At 46.2% G+C, this 26081-nt stretch overlaps 1 protein-coding gene across 1 annotated transcript; it reads left to right on the forward strand.

Annotated features, from left to right (window-relative positions):
- Positions 1-1081: 1081 nt before the first annotated feature.
- Positions 1082-1776, forward strand: UBL4B (ubiquitin like 4B). Its single transcript, XM_083445952.1, has one exon. The coding sequence runs from the start codon at positions 1140-1142 to the stop codon at positions 1719-1721; it is 582 nt and encodes a 193-aa protein (XP_083302078.1). The 5' UTR covers positions 1082-1139; the 3' UTR covers positions 1722-1776.
- The last annotated feature ends 24305 nt before the right edge of the window (positions 1777-26081 follow it).

Genomic DNA, 26081 nt, shown 5'->3' on the forward strand with positions numbered 1-26081 from the left:
GTTTTTTATTATTTACTCCTACTTACTCCTCAAAAAAAAAACCCACCAACAACACCTCGGGGCATCTCAACAGAAATAATTTTAAATGGCAATGAACAGTTTTATGCCTTTTCGGTGTGATCTCTAATCTTTCTGAAATGTGTCCAGCAGAACTGCTCTAATAGTGTACAAAGTTAAATTCTTGCTAAGCTGCTCAGACCATGGTTTTCCTTGTTGAAAAATGAGAAGAGTCTCATAGCAGTGTAATTAGATAAGAAGAAACAGTTCCCCTTTCTGGAAATGAGACAGCGAGTTTATTCTATTTATTATGAAGATTTATGTTCTACCTTTTTACAAAATACCTAAGTTAACGTACTATCAAGATACAAATACACCATAATACAAGAGAATGGGCAATCACAAGTGGGGAGAGTGCTCTTTGACTCATGTCCTGCTTGTGGGCTTCCCATAGGTATTTAGTTGGTCACTATGAGAACAAGACGATGGAATGAAGAGCTTTTGGCCTGATCGAACAGGGCTCTCCTTACGTTCTTAATATCATATGGATCCTGCCCCTCAGTTGCTTTGTTTTCTACAAAGGCAAAGGCCCAGAGATTATGTATTGATGACTGGAATTCATAAGCAGTTTTTGAGAGATGAATTGATTCATCTAATAATACTTGGAGTGCAGACAAGGCACACTCAGGCTGCTCCTTTGGCCCAGAGGCAACTCATCAGCATTTTAGTGCACATTTCTCCAGATGTAGTGTTTTGTGTGCAACATTCCCCAGTATACACATTTTTGTGTATAACATAGTGCGTCTCTATGCACACTTTCTCCTAATGTTTATATATTTTGGCACACATCATTTCACTGCATTGCAAAATGCAGAGAAGTGTGAATTTCAAAGAATATCGATTTCAGTTTGTGCTGTATCAGGAAGTGCAAATTAGGGAGTAATCATATCAAAGTGTAATCTGAATTGAAATTATCCCCCATCCAAACTTCCCCCCTTTGTCAACTGCTAAAGTTCACAGTGACCGGCCGTGGTAGAATTGTGACATCAGAGGAAAATCACCCAATCACTGCCTTCCTTTTTTGACCCTTCGCATTCCCTCATTCAGGCAGGGCTTGATTTACTAGCCCATCGAACAAGGCAATGCTGCTCACAGTGAAGAGGCTGCTTGGGCAGCAGTGCCGCCTTCAGGTATCTGGTGAGGAGAGGATCTCTCTGGTGAAAAGCCTGGTGTGTGAAGAGCTCAATGTCCCTGAGAACCAACAGACCCTGTTGTTCCAGGGGAAAGTGCTGGAGGGGGAGCACAAATTATCAGACTATCTCATTGGCCCAGAGTCCATCCTCTATCTGGTCATTAAAAAACCTGAGCAAGCTCATCCTGAGGAGCCCTCAAAGCCGACAGCTGCCCAGCCCCACTCAGTGTGGTATCGACTCTCGCAAGTCCTGGAGAAACATTTCAGAACTTCCGACGCAGTGAGGGTTCTCGAGCGGGTGCTGAACGACTACTACAAAGGCCTTGGCTTGCTGAGCCTGGAAAACATCGAAGAGTTAGCAGGGGACCTCCTAAGTCCTGAGGAAGGTGAAGGTGAACCGGTGGCTACAGGTGAGCTTCCCCAGCAAAAGGGGCACCCCACAGCCCCAGTGTCTGAACCCAGGAAGGATAAAGCGACCCAGACTGAGCCACAAGAAATGCTAGGAGGAAGGTGGTGCTGGAAGAACTCTTGAGTAGACTTATTTAGAGAGGTCTAAGCGAAAATTAAAATAGTGATGGTGTATGGAACATGGAGCTGTGTCTTTATGTACCAAGGAGGAAGGAGGTTTAGTAAATGAAGATGACCATTTTTAAAAGGACCAGAGCTTCAGTTGGTATTGCCAGGTTTTTCACAGGCAAACAGTTTTGGCATGAAAGGGAAGGCTAAAAGTTCACTGAACAGACCCTGAATGCGTTTACCCTTACTGACTGCTGCTTTGGTGCCATTCCCCACCCCCCACCCCGCCCCAGGCATCTCATTTCTGGCTGTGTGATCCCAGCTAAGTGGCTGCCTTCTTCCTAGTGTGGTGATGTCATGGCACCACACAGCAAATCAGAGCTGGCGATGTCCAATTTTCCTAAGGCCAAATGAAGCCCTAATTTACACTCACTTGAGTGAAGGAAGCCTGCATTGCCTCAGTGCTCATAGAATCATAGAATCATAGAATCATAGAGTTGGAAGAGACCACAAGGGTCATCGAGTCCAACCCCCTGCCAAGCAGGAAACACCATCAGAGCACTCCTGACATATGGTTGTCAAGCCTCTGCTTAAAGACCTCCAAAGAAGGAGACTCCACCACACTCCTTGGCAGCAAATTCCACTGTCGAACAGCTCTTACTGTCAGGAAGTTCTTCCTAATGTTTAGGTGGAATCTTCTTTCTTGTAGTTTGTATCCATTGCTCCGTGTCCGCTTCTCTGGAGCAGCAGAAAACAACCTTTCTCCCTCCTCTATGTGACATCCTTTTATATATTTGAACATGGCTATCATATCACCCCTTAACCTCCTCTTCTCCAGGCTAAACATGCCCAGCTCCCTTAGCCGATCCTCATAAGGCATTGTTTCCAGGCCTTTGACCATTTTGGTTGCCCTCCTCTGTACACGTTCTAGTTTGTCAGTGTCCTTCTTGAACTGTGGTGCCCAGAACTGGACACAGTACTCCATGTGAGGTCTGACCAGAGCAGAATACAGTGGCACTATAACTTCCCTTGATCTAGATGCTATACTCCTATTGATGCAGCCCAGAATTGCATTGGCTTTTTTAGCTGCCGCGTCACACTGTTGGCTCATGTTAAGTTTGTGGTCAACCAAGACTCCTAGATCCTTTTCACATGTACTGCTCTCAAGCCAGGTGTCACCCATCTTGTATTTGTGCCTCTCATTTTTTTTGCCCAAGTGCAATACTTTACATTTCTCCCTGTTAAAATTCATCTTGTTTGTTTTGGCCCAGTTCTCTAATCTGTCAAGGTCGTTTTGAAGTGTGATCCTGTCTTCTGGGGTGTTAGCCACCCCTCCCAGTTTGGTGTCATCTGCAAATTTGATCAGGATGCCCTTGAGTCCATCATCCAAGTCGTTGATAAAGATGTTGAATAAGACCGGGCCCAAGACAGAACCCTGTGGCACCCCACTAGTCACTCTTCTCCAGGATGAAGAGGAACCATTGATGAGCACCCTTTGGGTCCGGTCAGTCAGCCAGTTACAAATCCACTGAGTGGTAGCATAGTCAAGACCGCATTTTACCAGCTTCTTTACAAGAATATCATGGGGCACCTTGTCAAATGCCTTGCTGAAATCAAGGTAGACTACATCCACTGCGTTCCCTTCATCTACCAGGCTTGTAATTCTGTCAAAAAATGAGATCAGGTTAGTCTGACATGACTTATTTTTCAGAAATCCATGCTGACTATTGGTGATCACAGCATTCCTTTCTAGGTGCTCACAGATTGTTTGCTTAATGATCTGCTCCAGAATCTTCCCTGGTATTGATGTTAGACTGACTGGGCGGTAATTATTTGGGTCCTCTCTTTTCCCCTTTTTGAAAATAGGGACAACATTTGCCCTCCTCCAGTCTGCCGGGACTTCGCCTCCCTGTGTTATCATACTGCTCCCTGTGTTATCATACTGCACTGGCCATTTAATTGTCTGACAGCACAGCAAGGCAGGATGCATCAGCACCATTGTCTTGGCAGCAGGTTGATATGTTCTGTCTTCTCCCACAAATAGTTTTTTTTGGGGGGGGGAGCCACACCCTGAAAAATCACCATAAATGGGGCATTCTGAGGGAGGTGCAAAAACACCTATGAAAACAGTCTCCCCGTTTCAGACCTGCCTCTATCATAGGTTTATCTCCTCCACCGCTACCATCAAACTAGGCTTGTATCCAGGTACATGTAAGGCAGCATGTGCTTCACTGATACATGGTCCTTGGTTCCATCTTTGGCATGGCTATTTAAAATACTGGTGTCCAAACAGTGGAAGATCTCTAGCAAGACTACATGAACTGGTTGAGCCTGAAAGCCCTGGCTGAGATGGACAATTGTCCTTGTACACCCTCTCTCTGTACATTGAATCAAACATCATTTTCTTAAAGTCAGTGTGTCATATGGGAGCATATGGCTGGCTGGCTTCCCAGGACCACAGGCAGGAATTCAAGCATTTCTGTGGCAGCTTCCCAATTTTGTGCTGGAGCTGAAGCAAACAGTTGAAGAACCATTCCCAGGATCCATTTTACATGTTTCCCCCAGCAAATGTATTGGATTCTGCATGAAAAGTGACTGTTCCCCTACCTCCAAGTAGAGCTATTCCACTCCACTTCCCAAGAAGTGGAGTCTCCCAATTAGTAGTGGGTTGTTGTTTCTTCACATATACTAAGCTGGTATCAGCAAGCTGCTTCAGAAATGCTCGTTTTGACATGGTTCCCAGCTTGTCATTGCGTTCCTTCACTGAGTTAACTATCCAAGAACTCAGCAGAAGTGAAGGAATGTTTTCAGAACTGGAGATTAAAACTGACATTTCACTACAGAGGTAATGGGGCAATGAAAGCACCAGACTTGTGAAGAGTGCTACACCCTGCTGTGGAGATGAGATTGCTGTCTTCAAACATCTAAAAGGTTGCCATGCAGAGAGTGGAACAGACTTATTCTCTGTTGCTCCAGAGGGCAGGACCAGAGCCAATGGGTGGAAATTGCAGCAAAGCAGATCTTGCATAAAAATGAGGAGAAACACCCTAACAGTAAGCGCTGTTCAACAACGGAACAGACTGCCTCAAGAAGTGGGCGGCTGGGGAGCAGGGCGGCTGGCTATCTTTTGCGAGAGGAATTTGAGCAGGGCCTGCATCTCTCATGGATGCTGTAATTGCATCCTGCATTATAGATGTTACATTGAGGCAGCAGGTTGGACTCGATGACCTAAGGTCTGTAGCAGGAAACCCCCCCCCCCCAATCATTCAGTTTGTACAGACTTCACACACACTCACACACTACATACGCTACACTTCTGTTATAAATTCATAGAAAATCAACCATACATCAGATTTGCACTGTTCCACTTTTATTCTACTCCATATCTCAAGGACTAGCTAAGGGGGGTGACCTGGTGACGGTCAGCCATAATCCCCTGTACTGCACCTGGAGGGGCATGACAAGCTAGATAAGCATCCTGATGGGCTCAGACTCACCGCCTTCATGAACACAATGGACTGCATATGGTTGTATATTCAGGGCAGACAGCAACAAAAGGACCATGGCCGGATTCCCCTCAGGGGGAAGGAAACTGCACCTTTTCTTTGTTATTCACAACTGGTTCATGGGAGGGGGAGAAAGGAGGAACCAGCCAGGTGACAGGACACTCAGGTTACTACCACAACTCCTCCCTCAACCCCTCCTTTCTGTAATGTATGCATGATGTTTCTGGGGGTGGGCTTGACCTAGAGGAGGGGAATTTCAAAAGTTTTTATAAGGTCTTGCACACCATTGTTCTGGGTCTTTCCTCTCTCCTGCGAGTGAGAGGAACACCCTGCTGCAACAGTACAATAAAGGCCAAGCCTACAGGCTGCTGATTTGCTCCAAGTTACTCTGGTTGGTGTCTTTACTTTTGTCCAAGGGAGCCCTCGGATTTTTCCAGTAACAGGTCTCATCTGACTTTTTGATTCACATGCGCATGACATCAAATTGTCTCATGGGGAGGGACTTACTTTAAACATAAAACCCTACAAATGTTAAAATGGTATCTTCATGCCACCACATCTCTTAACAGCCAAAGCCAACCTTTTTTAAAAAAAAAAGAGTTTTACATTGCTTTTGGGCTATATTCACGTAAGGGGAAGGATATTCCACAGCTGAGAGATAGACATGGAGAATACCTCCTTGTCTCCTTGCAGTTCTTACCTGGCATATATATGGTAAATTTAGTCCATCTTAGAAAGTGTGATGGACCATAATTAGAGCCAGGCTCAGGTATAGATGTTGAATCAAAGGTGTAATATGTGCCAGCAGCTCCAATAGAGCTATTCAGATCAAAGGACGAGCTTTGGTTTGTCTGAAGTGATTCAGTGCATGATGAAGTCTGCAGCCACCACATTTTGGACAACATTTGAGCTTGCCCAAACATTGATTGCTGAAGAGAATCAAGAAAACTTAATTCTTTTTTATTCTCATCACTCAGTGACTGCAGAAGTCATCAAACCACCCTGAGATCTACAGATGGAGGATGATCTGCTGCTGCTACTACTAAGTACTGGAAAAAAGAGCAACTATGTTTGCAGAACCATAGTTTGTCTCCCAGCCCTAGGGTATTATTATTTTATGTCTTTTCATAAGAGAAAATTAATGCCCATGTAGAAAAAGTGTCCCTTTGATAATATATAAAGGGTTGCCTGAGTGTCATTTTTGCAACAGGTACATGCACGTCTGTCATGACTGCCCATCCCATGGATCCACCTTCTCTATACATTACAAAATGCACACCTTTTCCTGTATTGTGCAATGGCCACCCAGATGTTCTTGGACTCCTGACCCTTGGCCATGCTGGCTAGGGCTGATGGGAGCTGGGACTGACAAGAGGTGAATCTGGAGGATCACAGGCTTCCCACCCCTGCTAAATGGAAATTGATTTTTCATATATGGAAAAGTAATATGGGAAGGAGCCAAAGATCACATATTTATGTAATATTGGCTGTTACAGCAAGAGTGCTGTGCATTGAACTTTTCCTAGGCATTGAAACAATCAAGCTCCGCACCATGCACCACTGGTCTAATAACAGCGTTGTAGGCACTCTGCCCTCCACTGTTCCCATCAAACCACCAAACATTCCTTTGGGGTAAAATTAAATTGGCAGTAATCAAGTGCTTAATTAGCATGCAGTAGTAATTCTGTTTGTAAACACCAAAGCCAGAGGAATGAAATTTGAAGTAGCCGTGGAAGGTGGAATTGTTTAATGAGATGAAACGCATAAAAAGGACTGAGGGAGAGAAAAATCTGTCAGTAATATAGCCAACCCTGGAGCTAATATGTCTGCATCTGTGCCTATATGAGGAACACGAAAAGTGGGAGCTTTGGCCAGGCAGTGTCCCCTCAACAAACAGGGCTGTTGTATGCTGGCGGCAGGCTGCTCCACAAACTAGATGCTGCCTTCAACCCCAGCTTCAGCTTCTTGACCAGACCTCAGGGCAGTTTCCCATAGAGTGCATTGCAGTAAGCTAATGTTGAGGTTACTGCTGCATGAACCCCTGTGTGTCCAAGCTTTTCCTGCCCAGGAATGGTTGTCGCTGGCGTCCCAGCCAAAGGTGAGAAAAGGCACACAAGCAGTGATGATGGATCAATGAGGATTGTTGTTGTTTAGTTGTTTAGTCGTGTCCAACTCTTCGTGACCCCATGGACCAGAGCATGCTAGGCACTCCTGTCTTCCACTGCCTCCCGCAGTTTGGTCAAACTCATGCTGGTAGCTTTGAGAACACTGTCCAACCATCTCATCCTCTGTCGTCCCCTTCTCCTTGTGCCCTCCATCTTTCCCAATATCAGGGTCTTTTCCAGGGAATCTTCTCTTCTAATGAGGTGGCCAGTGATGATTACCTCCAAGCTATATACCTGATCCTAAGGGAAAACAGTCCTTTCCAGAGCAGCCAACTGATCTATCACTCAGAACCACCCGCTGCTGGGCCCCATTCTTGCCAGGATTCAGTCTCAGTTTATTGGTCCTTGTTCCACCCAGCGCTATATACACCAAGGTGCTTGTATGAAATTGCACAGCCTCACCTGATTCAGATGTTACAGAGAAATAGAGGGAAATGGGGGAGAGTCATTTTGTTTGACTAAATATAGATCTTAAGCACCCTTCTGAGCACTTGCTTTTTCACGTGCTCAGAGACGCTGCTGTGGTATGGTCCTGATTTAGGGTGATTCGGGAGGAAATGATGCTTTCATGACCACCAAAGGACAATGGTGAAGAAGAACATCACCTCCCTCCCTCCATCTGCTCATACTGCAGTTTAGTGAGCATTAATTGCCTTATGATGGGAAGAACGAGAGCACGCCGGACAGTAATAGTCTAATCTCTGAAAACCGACAAAACAAGGTCCTGTTGAGATGGAGAAGCGCGTGACGTCAAGGAGAGGCTTAAAATATACTCCCGGGTTGAGGGAAGAAATCACATGACAGTTGTGAAACATGAGCTGCCCTTTTGAAGCACAAACCTAGGCAGAAGATTAAAGGGTGTGAGGGCAGGAGAGTAAAATTGCAGCTACTAAAACATTGTTTCTTTTCCATCCTTTTCTGAAGGCTCTGGCAGCATCCAGGGAGCCAGAACAGAATTATTTCATTCAGTGTACGGCCTTTTTGTACAAATGGCTGGCTAACCAGTTCCCCATCTGCTTTGCTTAACTGCCCCAGCTAGGCAGCCAATGAAATAAAAGCCGGGAGCAGTTCCTGGAAAGGGATAGCATTGAAGGGACCAGCTGCTGGTTCATGTTTGACTGCCCCCTATTAGCTGTTGCGGCTGGTTGATGAATGGAGCTCAGAACTGCATCCTTCAGCTTGCTTGCTTGCTTATTTGCAATTAACTATGGACTGTTTGCCTCGGCTTGCTTATTGGCTTGGCATTAAATCTATCCCTTCGTTTAGCTGAAGGCTTATATATTTTGTGAATTTTAGCCAGAATCATTAGAATTAGCGCTGTGTAAAAAACAAACAAACAAAAGCCTCCCAGTGTTTTTCAGTTATTCTCCATCAATAAATAAAGAATGATTTTCTCCTAGGTGGGGTGCTGGGTTTTTGCTGCACTTAACTTACTTTGGAGGTGGCTGGAGGGTATTTCTGTGAGTGTTGTTTTTTCATTCTCCAAATCATCTCGCTGGTGGTCTGCACTCTGCAACCTTCCCAAGTGCCCCTACATATGGTTTTGAGGAACTTCAGGATGGGAAGACAACAGGCCATCCAGGGGTTGTTCTATAATGGAAGAGGACATTAATTCATGTCCTCCCCACCCCAAAGCCACTTGTAAGTAAATGCAATCTCTTCTAAACCTAGAAGTTCCTAGAATTTCACCTTGAGATAAAAGGCATATGATAAACCACCCTCTTTCACAAGAGATAATGATTATCTGGAAATTTAAAGGCAGGACTTGGCACAGGGCTAGTGAAAATGGGATCATCATATTCAAAAGCTGTGAGCCTGTAGTTGATGTGGTGGTGTCTACCTCTCTCATTTGAACGTAAGAACTCAAAAAGATATTTCATGGATCAGGCTAAGGGCCCATGTAGTCTGGCATCCTGTACCCCCAGTGAACAACCACAAGTATGTAGATAGCCTGTGAGCAAGAACTGAGTGCAACAGCCCTCTCCCTATTTGTGATTCCCAGCAGAGACATACTTCCTCTGACAGTGGAAGTGGTGTGTGTGTGTGTCTTTGGACTTGTGTTTGTTGGGGTTCTGGGCAAGATGAGCTTTTGCTCTGACCCAGCCAGGGGTGGGGAACCCAGTGGCTTCCAGATGTTGCTGGACTAGGGCTCCCATCATCCCTTCTTATTGACCAGGCTGTGTGGAGGAGGAGGAGTTTGGATTTGATATCCCGCTTTATCACTACCCTAGGGAGTCTCAAAGCGGCTCACAATCTCCTTTCCCTTCCTCTCCCACAACAAACACTCTGTGAGGTGAGTGGGGCTGAGAGACTTCAGAGAAGTGTGACTGGCCCAAGGTCACCCAGCAGCTGCAGGTGGAGGAGCGGAGACGCGAACCCGGTTCCCCGGATTACGAGTCCACTGCTCTTAACCACTACACCACACTGGCTCTCGTGTGGGAAAGGTGGGTGCTGGAATCCAAGAACATCTGGAGGGCCACTAGATTCTAATCCCTGAGCAAGGCAGTGCCACATTTGCATGCAAGTTGCCATGCTAAAATCTGCCCTGATAATGTAGGGCTTGTTCCCGCAGTCACATTCTGTGTGATGTAGTTTCTTCAGCAGCAGTAATGTGCCTCTGCAATGAACTTTGGGAAGCTGAACTAGTCCTGTGAATGCTTTGATGCTTGTTGCAGAATCTGCTCCCTACTTATGTCATGAAAAGTATTGTGGAAAGTAAGTCAGACCATGCAGGATGTGAGGAATTGTGAACAGGATACACACTGGATTCACTGGATACACTTTAATCTGCCAGGAAAGTTAACGTAGTTTTGGCTTTCCTGTGTAAGAAATGGTTGTCTGAGTGAGCCCCCAGACAACTCTACAGAAATCCAGGACATTCAAAGGTGGGGGCAATTTACTTCCGGAAAAAAAGACAGAGGCTCTTTTCTCTAGTCTAGGGAATAGTTCTTCCTAGTTTGTCCATAGGGTAAACCCAACCTTATTGCATTTTTCATTCAGCTAAAATTAGAACAGAGCACCGTACTAATTAGAAGTGTAGTCAATGCAGAATAACATTACACGATTGTTTTCTACATCTTTCTGAGCTTAGTGCTTCTCAAATAAATCGGCACTTGCTATTCCCGTAATGGCATCGTGATGACTCATGTTCAGAGTGTAACTCTCTGTACCACCCCAGTTGTAAGTGTAAAGTGATTCCTCATTTTGCCTTTATGTAGCAGCAAATTATTTCTCATTTTGTATGTCGGCATAGCAGTGTTGCACTGCATGCATGTACACTAGCGTCAGGGGGCATTCCCCTTGCCTCAGTGGCGTAGCATGGGTTGTCAGCACCCGGGGCAAGGCAAGTAATTTGCGCCCCTAACCCGGGGCAAGGCAAGTAATTTGCGCCCCCTAACCCGGGGCAAGGCAAGCAATTTGCGCCCCCCCCCCCGCTGCACTGTCCCTCCCCCAGATAGTCCCTTGCTCTCTCTCCGCACCGCACCGCACGCCTGGCACCCTCCCCTCCACAGTGGGCGGCGACCCGGCAGCTCGGATCAGATTCGCACAGCCAGCACTGCAGTGAGAGAGAGTGAGTGAGCCAGGTAGGGGCAGAGAGCTGCGAGTGCGAGCGCCCCCCCCCCCAGATGTTGCGCCCGATGCGGCCGGCCCCCCCTGCACCCCCCACGCTACGCCACTGCCTTGCCTCTAGAAACCTCAGAGAGAAACACCTGAAACCTGAAGAAAATCATCTTTGTCAACTCTCCTGGCATTTTATAAGGCATCCTCAGGATCTCTAAAAGACAAAATAACATGAGGGTGCAGATTCCAAAGGGGACGCTATTTCCTTGCTTCCAGTCTCCTCCTCTCTGTACCATTGAAAAGGGGCTTCAATCCAGAGCAGGGAGGCATAACATTTTATTCCTAGCGTGTTCATGTCTAGCACACTGGGGCATCCACTTACCATGTTGCTTCTTCAGCAAGCACTAGCAGTGTCTGCTGCTGGGACAGCCATCTAAATGGGTTACTGACCTGACAAGGTGGGCTACTTCCTGGTCTTAAAGATGGCAGCCGAAGCCTGAAAAGGCGCAACTTAGAGAAAACTCAGACAGTCAAGATGTCTGCATCGTAACCAAAGAAACTGCGCTTGCTGAGCATTTCCCTGCTGCATACAACTCTCAAAGGGCTCATGGGATGAGGAGATGGCAGCTTCAGCTCTGACCCAGTCTTGTTACTATTAAAACACCACCTTTTTCCTGAATGCTCGCCTGTTTCCTAAAAGAGCAGCCTGCAAAATCCTCTCTCGTCAGCATCCATACTTGCCAAGATCAGTCTTTATCTCCTTGTGTTTTGACTTTCCTTCCCACAAAGACCGAAATGTTGATTTATCCAAATTATTGCCCCCCCCCGCCCTCATCCTACCTTCCCTCTCCGTCAGCTTGAAACAGCTATGAATGAATGGCTGGTGGTCATGTGATTCTATCACCATGGAGACACATGGCAGCTGTAAGATGTAAGAATCAGGATCATAGGAGGGCGGCTGCATAACCAGCAAGTTATTTATAGGTTGCTGTTTGTGAATTTATGGAAGCACATCTGTCTTTGAGCATCATGTTTCATATTCACTCTGATTCCGGTGGGCCAGGGCATTATTCTTTACAAGCGTGCATTATACAAATCCCCCAAGTCTATGAATTAATCCAGAGAAGGAAGGGTTCTCGGTAGTTTATACAATCCCTGAGCAAGCTTAGATCAGGCTGGTTTAAAATTCACATTAATGTTTTCATCATGAGATCCTCTCACAAACCTACTCAGACTTCTCAATACATAGGTCAAACCACATCTTTGAACATAAGCTGCTGATGGCTGCTCCATGATCACATGAAGGAAAAGCCATACAGCAACCCATGATCATTTCTTAAACAAAGAGATTTATTTTTGGTCTTTCCATGCAAATAGGAAGCAGGAGCCAGCACAAGGCGAGATGTGGGATCACCTATTACAGGGTTGAATCTGAGAATTTTTGGTTGCTCGGTTTCTCATTTTTCAAATCTTAAATTCAGTTCACCACATTTCTGCAGCAATCTTTGAATTAAAAAAAAATTGCCATGAAAATTATTCAGTATTTTAATGCAAATTTCTTCTAATAAACACATTTTTGAATGAAATTTTAGCTGATGTACACATTTTTGCAAACATTCTTCCCAAATATGATGCATATTTGTTTGCTATTTTCACCAATATATTCTTTTTTATGCACACTTTAACCGCATATTTGATATTTTGCAAACACTGGTTGGTTGGGAACTGCATCACAAAATTTGGATGAGTGCAAATTTCAAAGTTTAGTTCTGTTTTGTTTCTTGCCTTGTTTTGGAAAGTGAGAATCTGATGGATTCACCTCTAAATGTGAACTGAATCAATATTCTCCCCCATCCCTAACTATAGGTACCCATTTCTGCCCCCTTTCTTAGAAGGTGAACATAATCTATTCAGCCCAACCTTAAACATTTTGTTATCCCCTGGGTAAAATTTGAAAAATGTGATCCAGCAGGCAGAAAGTTGTATCTGGATCTGGAGAAATTAGCAGTATCCATAAGCTTTCTTTGGCAGAGCAAACAACAGTTTGGGGTGGGGACTGCTTATAGCAGAAAAATGATGGGAGAGGAGGGTGAGGGGGAAAGAGTTAACCCACTGCTGGTTATTGCTGCTTTAACTTACCAGCCATGGGGAAAGATGGGTGGAGGTGTCAGGATATTATTTTCTTAATTTTTGCTTTGCCAGTTCCATGCTTGCACAGCAGAGAGATGCAGATTGAACTCTTCTCTGGAGGCTAGACCAGCTTAGGGTCCAGTGGATCCTTGCTAGCCCAGCCCTGCCCTGCCCCCATTCTACCCTATTTAGGACTTAGGTCATCAGTAGTTTGTGCCATCAGTGGGCACAGTAGCAGATCCTCACCACCACCAGCAGCAGTGCCCCAGCCGAGAGAAACACCTGGCTCCCTCCTACAGCACATTTCTGGGACTAGGATTGCTCTGCTCAGTAGGACATGAGAAGCAATAGGAAAGATGGCTTCTCTTTTTAATGCTGCATAGCCTTTCTTCCTTAAATTGTCAGTGTAGAACCACAAATTTGTTAAACATCTAAATGAGCTAGGTTCTGCACAATGGATAAATAAGGTGATAGCCCTGCTGGAATGTATTTTAGTGGGGACCTTTTTCTTACTTATAAAATAATCCCCTTTCCACCAAAGAGAGAAAGAGAGAAAAGAAAAGACTCCCACCAAACAGAATGAACCTCTTGTCACACTTAAAGCCATCCAGCACTTTGCCCTAACTCAGAGTCCTGCCTTCCACACTGCTTTAGAAAAAATATAAACAAGAAGAGAACATTTGATTTATGTCTCCAAAGACACAGAACTTGACAGTATTTTGTGAGATGTCTCAAGGGACATAACCCACTGTCTTAAGCACACAGGGAAAATTCTGATAAATTGCCATTTAAAAAACCAAGGAAGCCAAATGTCAAAATATAAATAACTTTATTGGACAGGCAGGGTGGAGGTAAAATAAGGGAAAAGGAAAGGTAACAACCATCTATAGATACCCAGCCCAGCAGATAAAATGGATAATGAAAATCTAACTGAGTCACCAATGTGCTATGCGCTTGGATGAAGTCTTTACCCACAGGCAGTTTTTCTTTTTAAATACCAGCACCATCAAGAAAGACACCCATATTGAGGTTATTGCAATATGGGTGCAAATGCATTTATATTTAATATTTATTTGTTTATTAAACTTATATCCTGCCCTTCCACCCAAAGGAAGGAGCCCAGGGCAGCAACCAACAACTGATATAACAATAAAACGCCCTTACATTATTCCAGTAGAGATGTAGACTGGGAAAGATCTTGACTTAAAGGCTTGTTGGAAGTAGGTGCTGAAAAGACAACAGAGATGGCACTTGTCTAATACTTAAGGGAAGGGAATTCTAAAGGATAGCACTAAGACACAATTGTGAGAAGCAGACCCTCCTGATAATGTGGCATCTGCAGGAGGACTTCAGCTGCACAGCACAGTGATTGGTTGGGTATATAAGGGGCGAGGTCATCTTTCACATATCCTGGTCCCAAGCTGCATAGGCTTTATACACCAAAACCAGCAGCTGGAACTTGGCCCAGTAGCTTCACATGTTGGCAATATCCTGTCCCAGCGAGCAGTTGAGCTGAGCTTTTATGCTCCTTGACCAGCCAGGAGCTCATGCAGGAGGCTGCAAGATTGAATGCACCCTCTCTCCAAGCTCTGCATCAGACAGGGAGGGGGCACTTGCCCCAGTCCTTGCAGCGCTTATCAACTGCCTCATCAGGGAGCAAGCAAAGTGCTCAGGAACTCGCTTCCTTCTCCAGGTTCCTGGTGCTGCAGTTTTTAATAGATTACAAAACAGATGAAATAAAGTTATTTCATTGATGGCCCTCATATTGTTATGTACAGAACAACACTGAGGGTGTTTAAACTATAATAACAACAGCAACTTCGTACATTTAGTGAAGTTGGCGTGTTATTAGATGCACAAAAATGGCACCAATGCAGCAGAATCATCTGCCATGGCTGGCCTTGGGCTAATCACTTGTCTCTTAGCTTCAGTGTTCCTTGACTGAAAAAATAGGGTGTTCTTTGTCTGCCTTTGACCTGTTTTAGGGGTTGGTGTTAGAATTCCTGATCAGTAGTAGATTTGTACTTATACATGCAGGCTATCTCATAGCTCAGAAAGAGACACGGGTGGCGCTGTGGGTTAAACCACAGAGCCTAGGACTTGCTGATCAGAAGGTCGGCAGTTCGAATCCCCGCAACGGGGTGAGCTCCCGTTGCTCGGTCCCTGCTTCTGCCAACCTAGCAGTTCGAAAGCACGTCAAAGTGCAAGTAGATAAATAGGTAAGGTAAACGGCGTTTCCGTGTGCTGCTCTGGTTCACCAGAAGCGGCTTAGTCATGCTGGCCACATGACACAGAAGCTGTACGCTGGCTCCCTCGGCCAATAAAGTGAGATGAGAGCCGCAACCCCAGAGCCGGCCACGACTGGACCTAATGGTCAGGGATCCCTTTACCTTTACCTTATCTCGTAGCTCATGGGGCTCAGCAGGCAGTTGACTCCACTCTCCATGTGCACTATTACTTTGCATCTGGCTGAAGGTAAGTGGACCTTAGGATTTTTAGTGAACAAGGAAGTTGGACCCACAAGCTTGTAGTCTGCCTTTGTTGATTGGTGCATGAAACTGGCAGCATAATTAGCAGAATATTTGCCTTATGGACAAGCTCTGCTGTCCTTTGCACAGCAGTTTGGAATCAGAGCTGCCACCTTTTTATGTCAAGAGTGCCATTCCCCTGGAACCTGGGGATGGCGGCGGATCAGATAGAACCAATACAGAATCTGGCAGACTGGGGGGCGATGCCAGAATGAGACTGGGTGTTTTATGGTTGGGTGGGTCATGGTAGCATTTGGTCAACCATGAGTGGTTAATTACATCGATTGCTGCTGAACTTGGCCCCTCCCTCTCTGCCCTTCGGCAGTGAGCAGACCTCCATTCTGGGGGGTGGGGGAGTAAGAATTGCACCACCATGCAGCAGAACCAATTGCCACAGCTGGCTCTCCCTCCCTGCTCTTGGTCACTGAATGCCTCCAGTTCTGGGGGAAAATGATTAAGAAGCTCACAGCTGGACAACAGACCATCAGTTGCCAGTAATGGGAGGGGGAGGAATGAGATGGGATGGAGGTCAATGGGTGGGCACACTCATGACCAGATGAAAATAGACTTTGAGTGGAGGATATGCCATCTGAGCAGCGGAATGTGTAAGAGTGGCTAGGAACGTGATTTACATTGCATCGTTTTATGCAATGTGCTTAGTGGATCCTTCAGAATAATACTGCCATTCGGCCAAAGGCGCTTTACCATTTAAAACACCAAAACAAGGACAAGCGGTCTCAGGGCATTGGTGCCACTTCAGGAGCTGACGATGGCATGAGTTCCTTGGTTTGGGCTTCTTCCCTTCTGCTTTCCTCTCGGAGCACACAACTTTTTAGACAGATCCCTGTCTGTGTGGTGAGGATGCCCTGGTTGGATCTTTTCAAGTGTGTGGCCTTTAGACTGCTCCAGAGGTTGAGCTCTCTGAGCTGGGTAGTTCCTGATTCTTTAGACCCAAACTCTGGGCCCTTGATAATACTGCCTTGCCTATATGCGTTGGAACTCTTCTGATCTTCCAGGTGGCAGCACGTCCATCCACACCACAGGCTGCTCGCGATTGCGGACACTTTCCCGCAGTGCCCAAGCGGCTCGCCTGAGGCATGCCGGGAAAAGCGCGCCTTTCACCGAAGCATCAGGTGTTGGTTGGCCCTGCCGGGGAGGGGCCTCGAGGGTCCGCGGAGCAGCAGCAGCGTCTAACCCCGCTCGGGCCCCCATGCCGCCGCTCTGGGGCGCCGGTGTGTGGGGGGGAGAGGCGGCTGGCTGCTCCCCCGCGACCCCCTCCCGCCGCCGGATCCCCGAAGGGCGGCGAGCCCAGCCCGTTGCCAGCCGAAGCCCCGCGCTTTCCCACTGACGCGCGTCGGCGAGTGACTCAAGCCTACGTCACGCGCGCCCGGCCAAAAGACGCTCTCCTTGCCTGGGGAAAGGCGAGCCGCGCCAAGGTGCTCTCGCCTCGACGACGACGACGCAGCCTGCTCCGTGGTCTCTCGACGGCGACGAGCCGACGGACCTGAGAGAGCCGCAGAAAGAGCGAGCCTTCCGGTAGGAGGAGGAGAAGCGGCACCAGCAGCAGCGGAGCAACTGGGCGAAGAGCGGCCCGAGCGCAGCGCGGCCACCTGGGGAAGCCGAGGCGCGCGTCAGGTCAGGGCGCGCGGCTTTGCCTTCTTCCCATTGCCCAGCCGCCAGAGCACTTTCCCCGGCGAGTTGTCACAGGTCCGCCCGGCCCAGCGCAGCCGCCTTCCGTCCTGCGTCCCGGAGGAGTTCCTCGACGGCGCGCCGACGGGGCGGGCAGCCCACTGGTAAGGAAGGTAAGGAAGAGTGAGCCCTTTGGGGTAGGTGCAGCGCCTCCTCGCGCCTTCTCCTTCGTCTTCCCTCTGTTTCTTCCCGGTACGCAGGTAGGATCTGCTTGTTTCCATTGCTTTACCAAAAGGACACGGGGGGAGAGAGAGGAAACTCCGGGTTGCTAGGCGAGGATGGAAAAAGGATCTCGCCTAGCAACTGGGGAGGAGGAAGGCAGGTGGACCAAGGGTGGAGAAAAGGGAAAAGGGAGCAAGGCGAGGAGGCGCGTCACCTGAAGCCTAAAAATAGCCAGCGATGCGGAACGGAAGGAGGCACGTTTGGGCGAGATAGATGGGGGGGGGGCGGGCGGGAGACGAGCAAATCGCTTTTTTCTGAAGCCCGGAGGGATTGCCACGATCCCTTCCGAAGAGATGCTTGGAGAGCTGACATTTTAAGTAAGTATGGGGTGGGGAGCGGGGTGTATAGATCGTCAGTGGCCATCCTGAAATCCACGCAGCCCGAAGTGTGACCTTGATTGTAACATTGGGAAAGGAAGCAGAAACCACTCCGTCCTCATGAATAATGAAACGCAGGCGCTTGAATCCTGGCTCGCTTGGCCCCACCTCTCTCTGGGGCAATTCATCACAGAAGTTAGGGGTATAGAAGATGGGCCACAAGAAGCTGCATTCATTTGACTCCTAAGCTGTGGATTAGGGTGGGGGAGAGGATGCTAGAGGTTTGTCTTGTTTTGTTTTTTTTAAAAAAAACCCTGGGCATTTGTGAAAATGTTGGCTGCATTGGGAAGCCAGTTCTGGATCTGCTTTTAGCCTTGGTGGGGGGGAAAAGATGCCATTGTATTTGATATAAATCCTATGCATGGAATCTTCCTTTTTAGTATGCTCTTTTTGAAATGATCAATAAACCCTTTTAAAATACAATCCAAGTCATCAGCTATTGACGTACGTACTTGAATGGGGTTTGGAAGTGGAAAGTGACAGATCCAAATAGCCTTCCTATTAAGAAGCAGCTCTGACTGTAACATAACTGCCTTAAAAATAGAATGTGTTTATGGTGTTTGCTCCTGATTTGCATTTGCAATTGGAAGCATGTGTGCAAAGCTCCATTAACACTTTTGCTTAAACCAGAGTGAATCTGGAATCAAATTCTTATCTCAGGAGCTATGTGCAAGTTGTGTGGGTATTTTAGTGCCCCAGAAGAAATGTTTAAATGGTGCTTACTGCACCATTTAATGGCACCATCCTCAGGCTGCTGGAGGATCATCCCCTATCCCACCTCACCTGGTCCTTTGGCTTGTCAGTCTCTGATAAGGCCTCCTTCACTACCATTCCAGGTCCTGCAGCTGGATGAACAGACCCCTTATTGGACTATCTGGTTTCCATTTCCTCCAATATGCCCTGCACTTAATGCCTTGATGTGCCATGACTTCTTAACCATTTATGCTTCATACCCAGCCTCAGACCACTTTCCCACCTCTTCCCTCTGCTCATAGCATCAGGTCCTCCAACCTCTGTTCATTCCTTGTTGTGCATAAGCAGCAGAAGCACATGTGCCAAGAATTCAGGATGTACCTTTCCTCTTCTACTGCAGCAACAAAAGTGCTGTTCCATATTAGTATGTTCCTAGATCTCCACCACGACCACCTAATTGTAAGGCTAGCATAGTCTCTACAAATGACATTGAATTACTATGCAGCATGCCACTATAACTTAATAATGAACTTAGAAAGCTTGATATTGTCCACACTAACTAATAGCAGCTCTCATGGGCTTCATACAAGGGTCTTTCCCAGGCCTATCTGGAGATGCAAGGGATTGGACCTGAGACTTTCTGTATGCAAAGCAGATGCTCCGCCACTGAGCTATGGCCCTTCCCCTGGTTTTGGCCCTTCCTGTTTGCGGACATATGTTTCACAGATCCTAAGGTTAGATAAAACTGTCGGATAATCCAGCAGGGTCTCTTCTGTTGCACAGCCCATATGGATCTTCCCAGCCTGTGACTTATTTTTAGCTGCAGAGAAGCATCCTTTTAGAAGGGCATCTCTATCCATCTTGATGTTCTCAAGGGAATAATAAAGTTTCCATTTGCTTGCCTGCCTTCTAGAAAGCTTATTCTCTGATGCTGAGAGTCAATAGGGACTCTCAGACAGAATGTTGGGTCTAGGAGTTCAGGGTTCCATCGCTAGCTTAGCCTCTGCGTGGCCCTGGGTCTGCTCCCCATTTCTAATGTGAGAAGAATAATAGTATCATAGAATTGTAGAGTTGGGATGGACCACAAGGGTGCAAGAATATTTTTGCCCAGCATGGGGCTCAAACCCACATGAGATTAAGAGTCATGCTCTACTGACTAAACTACCCCAGCAGTGATGGAACTCGCAAGGTTGTGTGTGTATGTGTGTGTGTGCGTGCGTGCGTGTGTGCGCAGAAGGAGGATGAGAGATTTAAAATGAGTTTTAAAATGGCAAGGCACTTGGCGCAGCTAGAAGTGCCACATCCATTATTAATCATGGAGAATGCATTGCTGGTGGCCTCTGGGGGGGGTCCTCCTGACATCATTCAGCAGTGCCATCTCTCCATCTGTCCCTCTCCTCTTGCCCTTCCTCAAGGGTGACCTTTTCTCTTTCAGCAGCTTTGGGCCTCACACCTGCATCGCTCTGCTCCTCCTCTGTCTTCATGTCTCCCAGGGGAGTTAGCGAAGCCATTTTTTTTGCCTCCTTTCTTTGTTATCACTACAGCAACCCTCCAAGATCAGAGACAGAGGGGAGGGGAATGCAAGGGGAGAAAGTGGGTATGTATTGGAAGTGAACCGTATTCCTGCGGGTACATATTGGAAGTGAACCATAGTCCACGAAAGCTTGTGCCATTGTAAGTTTTGTTGACCTAATTTAAGGTGCCACAAGACTCTGTTGCTTTTGCTGCAAGACAGTAAGATGGTGAATATAGTTTATGTTGGCAATGCTGTCTTTCATGAAGGTGCAGCCCCCAGTTTTAATCCTGAGTCCCCTGCTTCTGATTTCCATGGGAAGATTAGCCTTCTGTTTTTGTAGTAAAGAACCAATTTGCCCTCAGGCTCTAAATAGAAAAACTCCACCTTGTGAATGCATTCTCATCATTAAGGGGGTCATATGATTACTGGCTTTCACTGCCTTCAAATACAGGGTCATATTGTTATAACTTATATATGCTGCTATGATACCAAACAAGAAATGAACATGGCCTGTATTGGATGAATAGCCCCTTTTTACTCATTTTCTGGCCAATGATGGTGCAAAGTCTCTCTCTCTCTCTCTCTCTCTCCTTTGAGATATGAAAACAAATGGAGACATCTATGAAAGTATTGATGTGGGGACACGAAGAGTTGAGATGTGTTTTGTAAATGACTCCCTATCTCTCCCTGATAGACTCCCAAATGCAATGCTGTGAAATAAGTCTTGCCTTGAGCCCCTCATAAGAGTGCTGTTGAGTAAGCTGTGACGTCTTTTATTACTAGTAATAAAATTATTAATAATAAAGGCCTACAAGTGGAATTCAACATGGCATTAATTGGGGTATCTGTGAGTGGGATGAGGTCTGCTTGTCAAGGGAACTCCCACATGCTCCTGTTTTGGGTACCCCGCCCCCATCCTCCAGAGCAAAGATTTAGGGAGCACAAGGGGAGGAGAGGCAGCTTAATTCTTGTTCAGTGAGTGGACTTCATTCTGCTTGTGCAGCAACACAGCTGAATCCTACCTGATAGCACTAAGATGCTAAAGGTGACCACAGACCAGCCGGGCAGCTCTTAGATGCAGCATAAGTGCTTCTCTGCTGCCAAGTGGAAAGAGGCTTGCTGTTGGGATGTCCCACACAGAGGGGGGAGGGCGGGGGGGGGGAAGGGATCCTTGGGTGTCTCTGTGTTGAGGATGCACAGGATCCTAAGCACCCTCATTCACGTAACATGGCCTTAAGAGGAGCCCTTTGCCAGCCTGTACACTGCCATGGTTAATTTCCTCCCACTGACGGCAATGGTGGTGGGAAATGGCAAAAAAAAAGGGTAAGAAAAAGCCGTCCCCTGACCCCCACCCTTGCCTGACAGCAAGCTGTCGGGGTTTAAGAAGTGTTTTTAGCTCCACTGCAGAATCCTTCCCTCTCCCCAATAGGATTGTTCTGCCACCCTGCAAAAACACTATTTCCCCACCCCCACCCCTGTATTCCAGCTCACAACAAACCTGTGCCATATGTTGTTATTATCCATGTTTTGCAGCGGAATAATTGGGGCTGAGAGAGTGTGATGTGCCCAATACCCAGTGAATTCATGGCTCGGCAGGGATTTGATCTCAAGTCTCTAAGGTCCAAGATTCTGGGCATTGGCCCATTTTTAGCATCCGATAGCAGGTCTTTGGAAAGAAGATCCATTATATTGTTAACAATGCCTAGGGCAGTATAACCAACAGCAGCAACAAAATTCTTCGCCAATTTTGCTCAAATTCGTATTGAAAAATCACACTCCTGAATTGTCTGACTGATGCAAATTTTTAAAGCAGGCCAATTTGACTATTGTTGCATGTTCTGTAGAATTGCTTCTGTTTTAGATTATTACTGGGGAAAACAGAACAAATCCAGGCACTAGAAATCCTGCTCAGCCCTCCTCCTGATATTTGATAGGGGAGTGCCACTCATCTACTTCCAAGCTTGTCTTCATAGCCTCTTGAGAGCTCGAAACTCTGTTTTCCCCATATGAAAGCTGTGGGGGTTTTTAGGGTGCTGAATTTTGTGCCCAGTGTCATTTTTGCACTTGAGAGATACAATCACACCATTGAAGGATATACTTAGCTCTGGCAATATCCATTCAGACACAAGGCCATGTGGGGTGAGTTTTGTGGGTGGTTTGTGTGCTAAAGGTCACCAGTATAAGGAACAACCCCCCTCCCCAAAGAAGCTGGAAGGTGTGACTAGAGAACCTGTGCTAACATTGCACATATTAGCATACAAAGTGTGTCTCTTGTGATACCTCTCTGCTATCCATTGTAAGGCACCAGTGCGAGCTGGACAGTGGGCTCTGCTCTTAAGCAATTCTTACTCACTTCAGTGAGTGCTGCTTGCAGAGGAGATTTTCCCCTGTGAATTGTGCCTGAAATAAATGAAACAGGATAACTCTATTTCTTCTCACTCCCTGGGTTAATTTCTATTATTCACATCCGTGCAGCATCAGTGTAAGAAATTAGGATCAGTGGGACTATAGAAAGCTGACTTACACCAAGTCAGACCATTGGTCCATTCTGTATTACACTAACAGTGGCTCTCCAGGGTTTCAGGCAGGGGGCACCCCCCGTCCTGCCTGGAGATGCAGAGGATTGAACCTGGCACCTTCTGCATGCAAAGCAGGTGCTCTCATGGCTTGACCTCACAAGAAATTGCACTAGGAAAACTCATTTTAAGACTGGGAATGCCAACGAGCACAATAGCACAATGCCTCTCATACAGAAGCTGACCCAGTTTGGAGTAGCACTTTTTTGCCAAGATCATCAGATGCCATGTATGAGCATGGCAAACTATAGTATCCCCAGGTGTGTCTACTTTACTGAGCATGCAGAGGGTTGGTGCAAGAATAACATGCCTTGGGAAACTACTCTCTTCAAATCTCTGCTCTCACATGAATTTATTGAGTGGCCTTAGGCACCCCCACCCTCAATCTGCCTTAGTCATATGTTTTATGGTGATAACACACACCTACCGTACATAGCTGAATGTAACAGCAGTTGCTTGTGGGCCTTGGGGTTCCAGCTGTGTCTGCTAAATTCTCTTTAGCCCTCAGCTGCATGGTTTAAGGCTGCTGTCTTTGCAACATCAGAGCAGCTGAGTCGAAGACAGCCAGAGGACTGATGGCACATCACTTACAAAGCCCCATGTGGACTTTGGAGCAGATCAGCCAATGGCATCATTAAGAGGGATGGCATGGCAGACAGCAGGATGAAGGAGGAGTTTGCAGGAACAGATGACATCAGAAGACAAAGAATATGTTTTATGGGATAATAACCATGTAGCTCATTGTGCTACAGGCATATAGCTATATTGTAATAATATTCTTTTCATGACATCTAACCTTGATTCAAGACTTGCTTCAAAACAGTTCATTTGATATTGGCACAGAATGAGAGAACTGTAGAGTTGGAAGGGACCCTGTGAATAATCTAGTGAAACCCCAATGCAGGAATATGCAACTGTCCCATACGGGGATCAAACCTGCAACCTTGGTGTTATCAGACCATGCTGTAACCAACTGAGCTATCTAGGCACAATCTTTTGGATCTGATGGTAGTAAAAGGTGTATTGGTGGTTGACTTCCCAAACCAAGCTGATGGTAAGAATGTAGGTCATTCTAATAAGCTTACTATGCTTATATTTTGATAATTGGGATCAGTGAAGCTTTCTGATGGGCTACTGGCAAATATGAGGAGATGTATATACTTTGGCCACCTCATGAGAAGAGAAGACTCCCTGGAAAAGACCCTGATGCTGGGAAAGATGGAGGGCACAAGGAGAAGGGGACGACAGAGGACGAGATGGTTAGACAGTGTTCTTGAAGCTACAAACATGAGTCTGACCAAACTGCGGGAGGCAGTGGAAGACAGGAGTGCCTGGCGTGCTCTGGTCCATGGGGTCATGAAGAGTCGGACACGACTGAACGACTAAACAACAACAACAATGGCAAAAAGAAAACAAAAGAAAGTCCATATTCTGATATGGCCTGCATGCAGTAAAACAGGAAGCTTACATTGTCCCAAAAGAAGGAAATTATGACACATGGAGAAAGAATTCTGTCCTTGGTGCTGAACGTCTCATCTATTGCAGCATTAGTGTTGAAAAGATAAGCTGGTATCAGATGCAGCACTGCGTAACTGTCCTGTCAGCACAAGGATTCTGTTTGTACAATGGGATTTTGCACAGTCTGTTCTAGGGGTTCCTCCAACCTCCTGAGCAAATTTGGGGAGGGTGTGGGGTGCACACAGGTCTTCCCTCTGTGTCCAAGAAAAGTAAATAAGCTATCCACTGCACAAGTGGAAATTCTTGCGCTAATGGGATGGTTACTTAGCACTGTGCTGGTTACAAATCTCATCTTTTTAGCACAGTCTCTCTAATCATTTATAACTGTATGCTGAACTGGATGGAAGGATCAGCACCAAGGACAGCAGCTTCCTCCATGTGATCACAGGCCTTTCTTATTTACCAGCCTCCCCACCCCCCTTTACTCCAAGGCAGCCTTACCTTATAAAATCAAATGTATTTACTTTGCCATTGCATGAGGTGTGGAATAAGAAGAATCAGGTCTTCTGTCCGGGAACAACCTCTCCCAGAGATCTTGAAAAGCTGTTTCCCGTCAGACAGTGCCAGGCTAGATTCATCACTGGTTTGGCTCAGTATAGCACAGCTTTGTCTGTTAAACAGCACACTTTCTGCAGGTTTATGCATTGCTGAGAAAGTTATTCTTTGCTTGTGTGGGTACTATTGGAGAGTCCCAGTTCTCCCTAGTAATGTTTATGGAAACCAGCTCAGACAATAACTGTGAACTTGCAGAAGATCCAGTGAATTGCTTGTGGTTTTTAGAGAGCCTCACGAGGGGATAGGAATGCTTAACAGTGAGATATTTTAGACTGGTTTGCTTCTTCACCTCATTATTTCCTTCCTTTTGAGAACTCGCAGTTCAACCATCCGGTTCCTACTTCTATTAGAAATGCTATTTTAAGCTGCCTGTTGCTAAGATACACTGTCAGTTCTATGCACTTGCTGTATCGGTAGTGTCTAAGAACGATATATCCAATCAGTTTAATTAGTTTCCCCAAATTAAATATAATTTACAATAGGATTAATTTGGTAAAAACATGCCATTGTGTTCTCTCACTGCTTACAACAGTCACTTCAGGGATAAGTCACCTTCAGAAAGTGCGTCCTTTTCTGAGTGCCCTCAGATCTCATGTTTCATGGCAGGATCACCATGGGACCAGGAGGAACCTTTTTCCTGGTACCTAGTAAACAGCTAAAACCTTCCTTAACCTAAGGCCCACAGGATGTGTTGAAAGGTTGTCATTGATCCAACCTTTTCTGTTGTCTTTTTTCCATATTGGCTTAAATATGACTTATTCTTAGAACTTGGTGTACTACACTTCCACATCATCACCTCAGTGATAAGGAAGACTTTCCACGATAGAGCCTTGTGACTTTCCCCAAGTCACAGAACTACTGACCTGGTTAGGAACATTCGTTTCTTTGAAGCACATGAAAGGAGAAGGCCAAGCCAAATGAATCATTGTTCTTGCTATGATTACAGGTTAATAGCTAGCCAATTAGGTGAGGTTTCTGCAGTTTGATCCATAAGAAGTTGTGTACCATTCTCAAATGAAGAGTATTTTCAGATTCTCTTGCTTATTGGGATAGGAAGGATCTTGGTTGCTGGTAAAGAAAAAGAAACCTGTCTTAAATGATGCAGTTAAATGTACTAAACCATGCACATTGAAATACAGTGTTGTATAATAGGAAGAGTGTTGGGTGTAGAACAGGGAGAGCTGGGTTCAAATCACGACTCAGTCAGTGGCTTTACTGATGACCTTGCACAAATCTTGGTCTTACATACTCCACAGTGGTGTGATGAAGAACAGGAATAATCTCATGCACAGTACCTTGCCCTTCTTGGATAGAGTGCTGGAAACAAGTGTGATAAATAA

The sequence above is a fragment of the Podarcis tiliguerta genome (assembly GCF_965153285.1).
Source record: "Podarcis tiliguerta genome assembly, chromosome: 6".
In the NCBI taxonomy this organism is placed as follows: domain Eukaryota; kingdom Metazoa; phylum Chordata; class Lepidosauria; order Squamata; family Lacertidae; genus Podarcis; species Podarcis tiliguerta.

Bases quoted from the DNA above. Each gene is read 5' to 3' on its own strand.
- UBL4B (XM_083445952.1), top strand. From the start codon at position 1,140: ATGCTGCTCACAGTGAAGAGGCTGCTTGGGCAGCAGTGCCGCCTTCAG.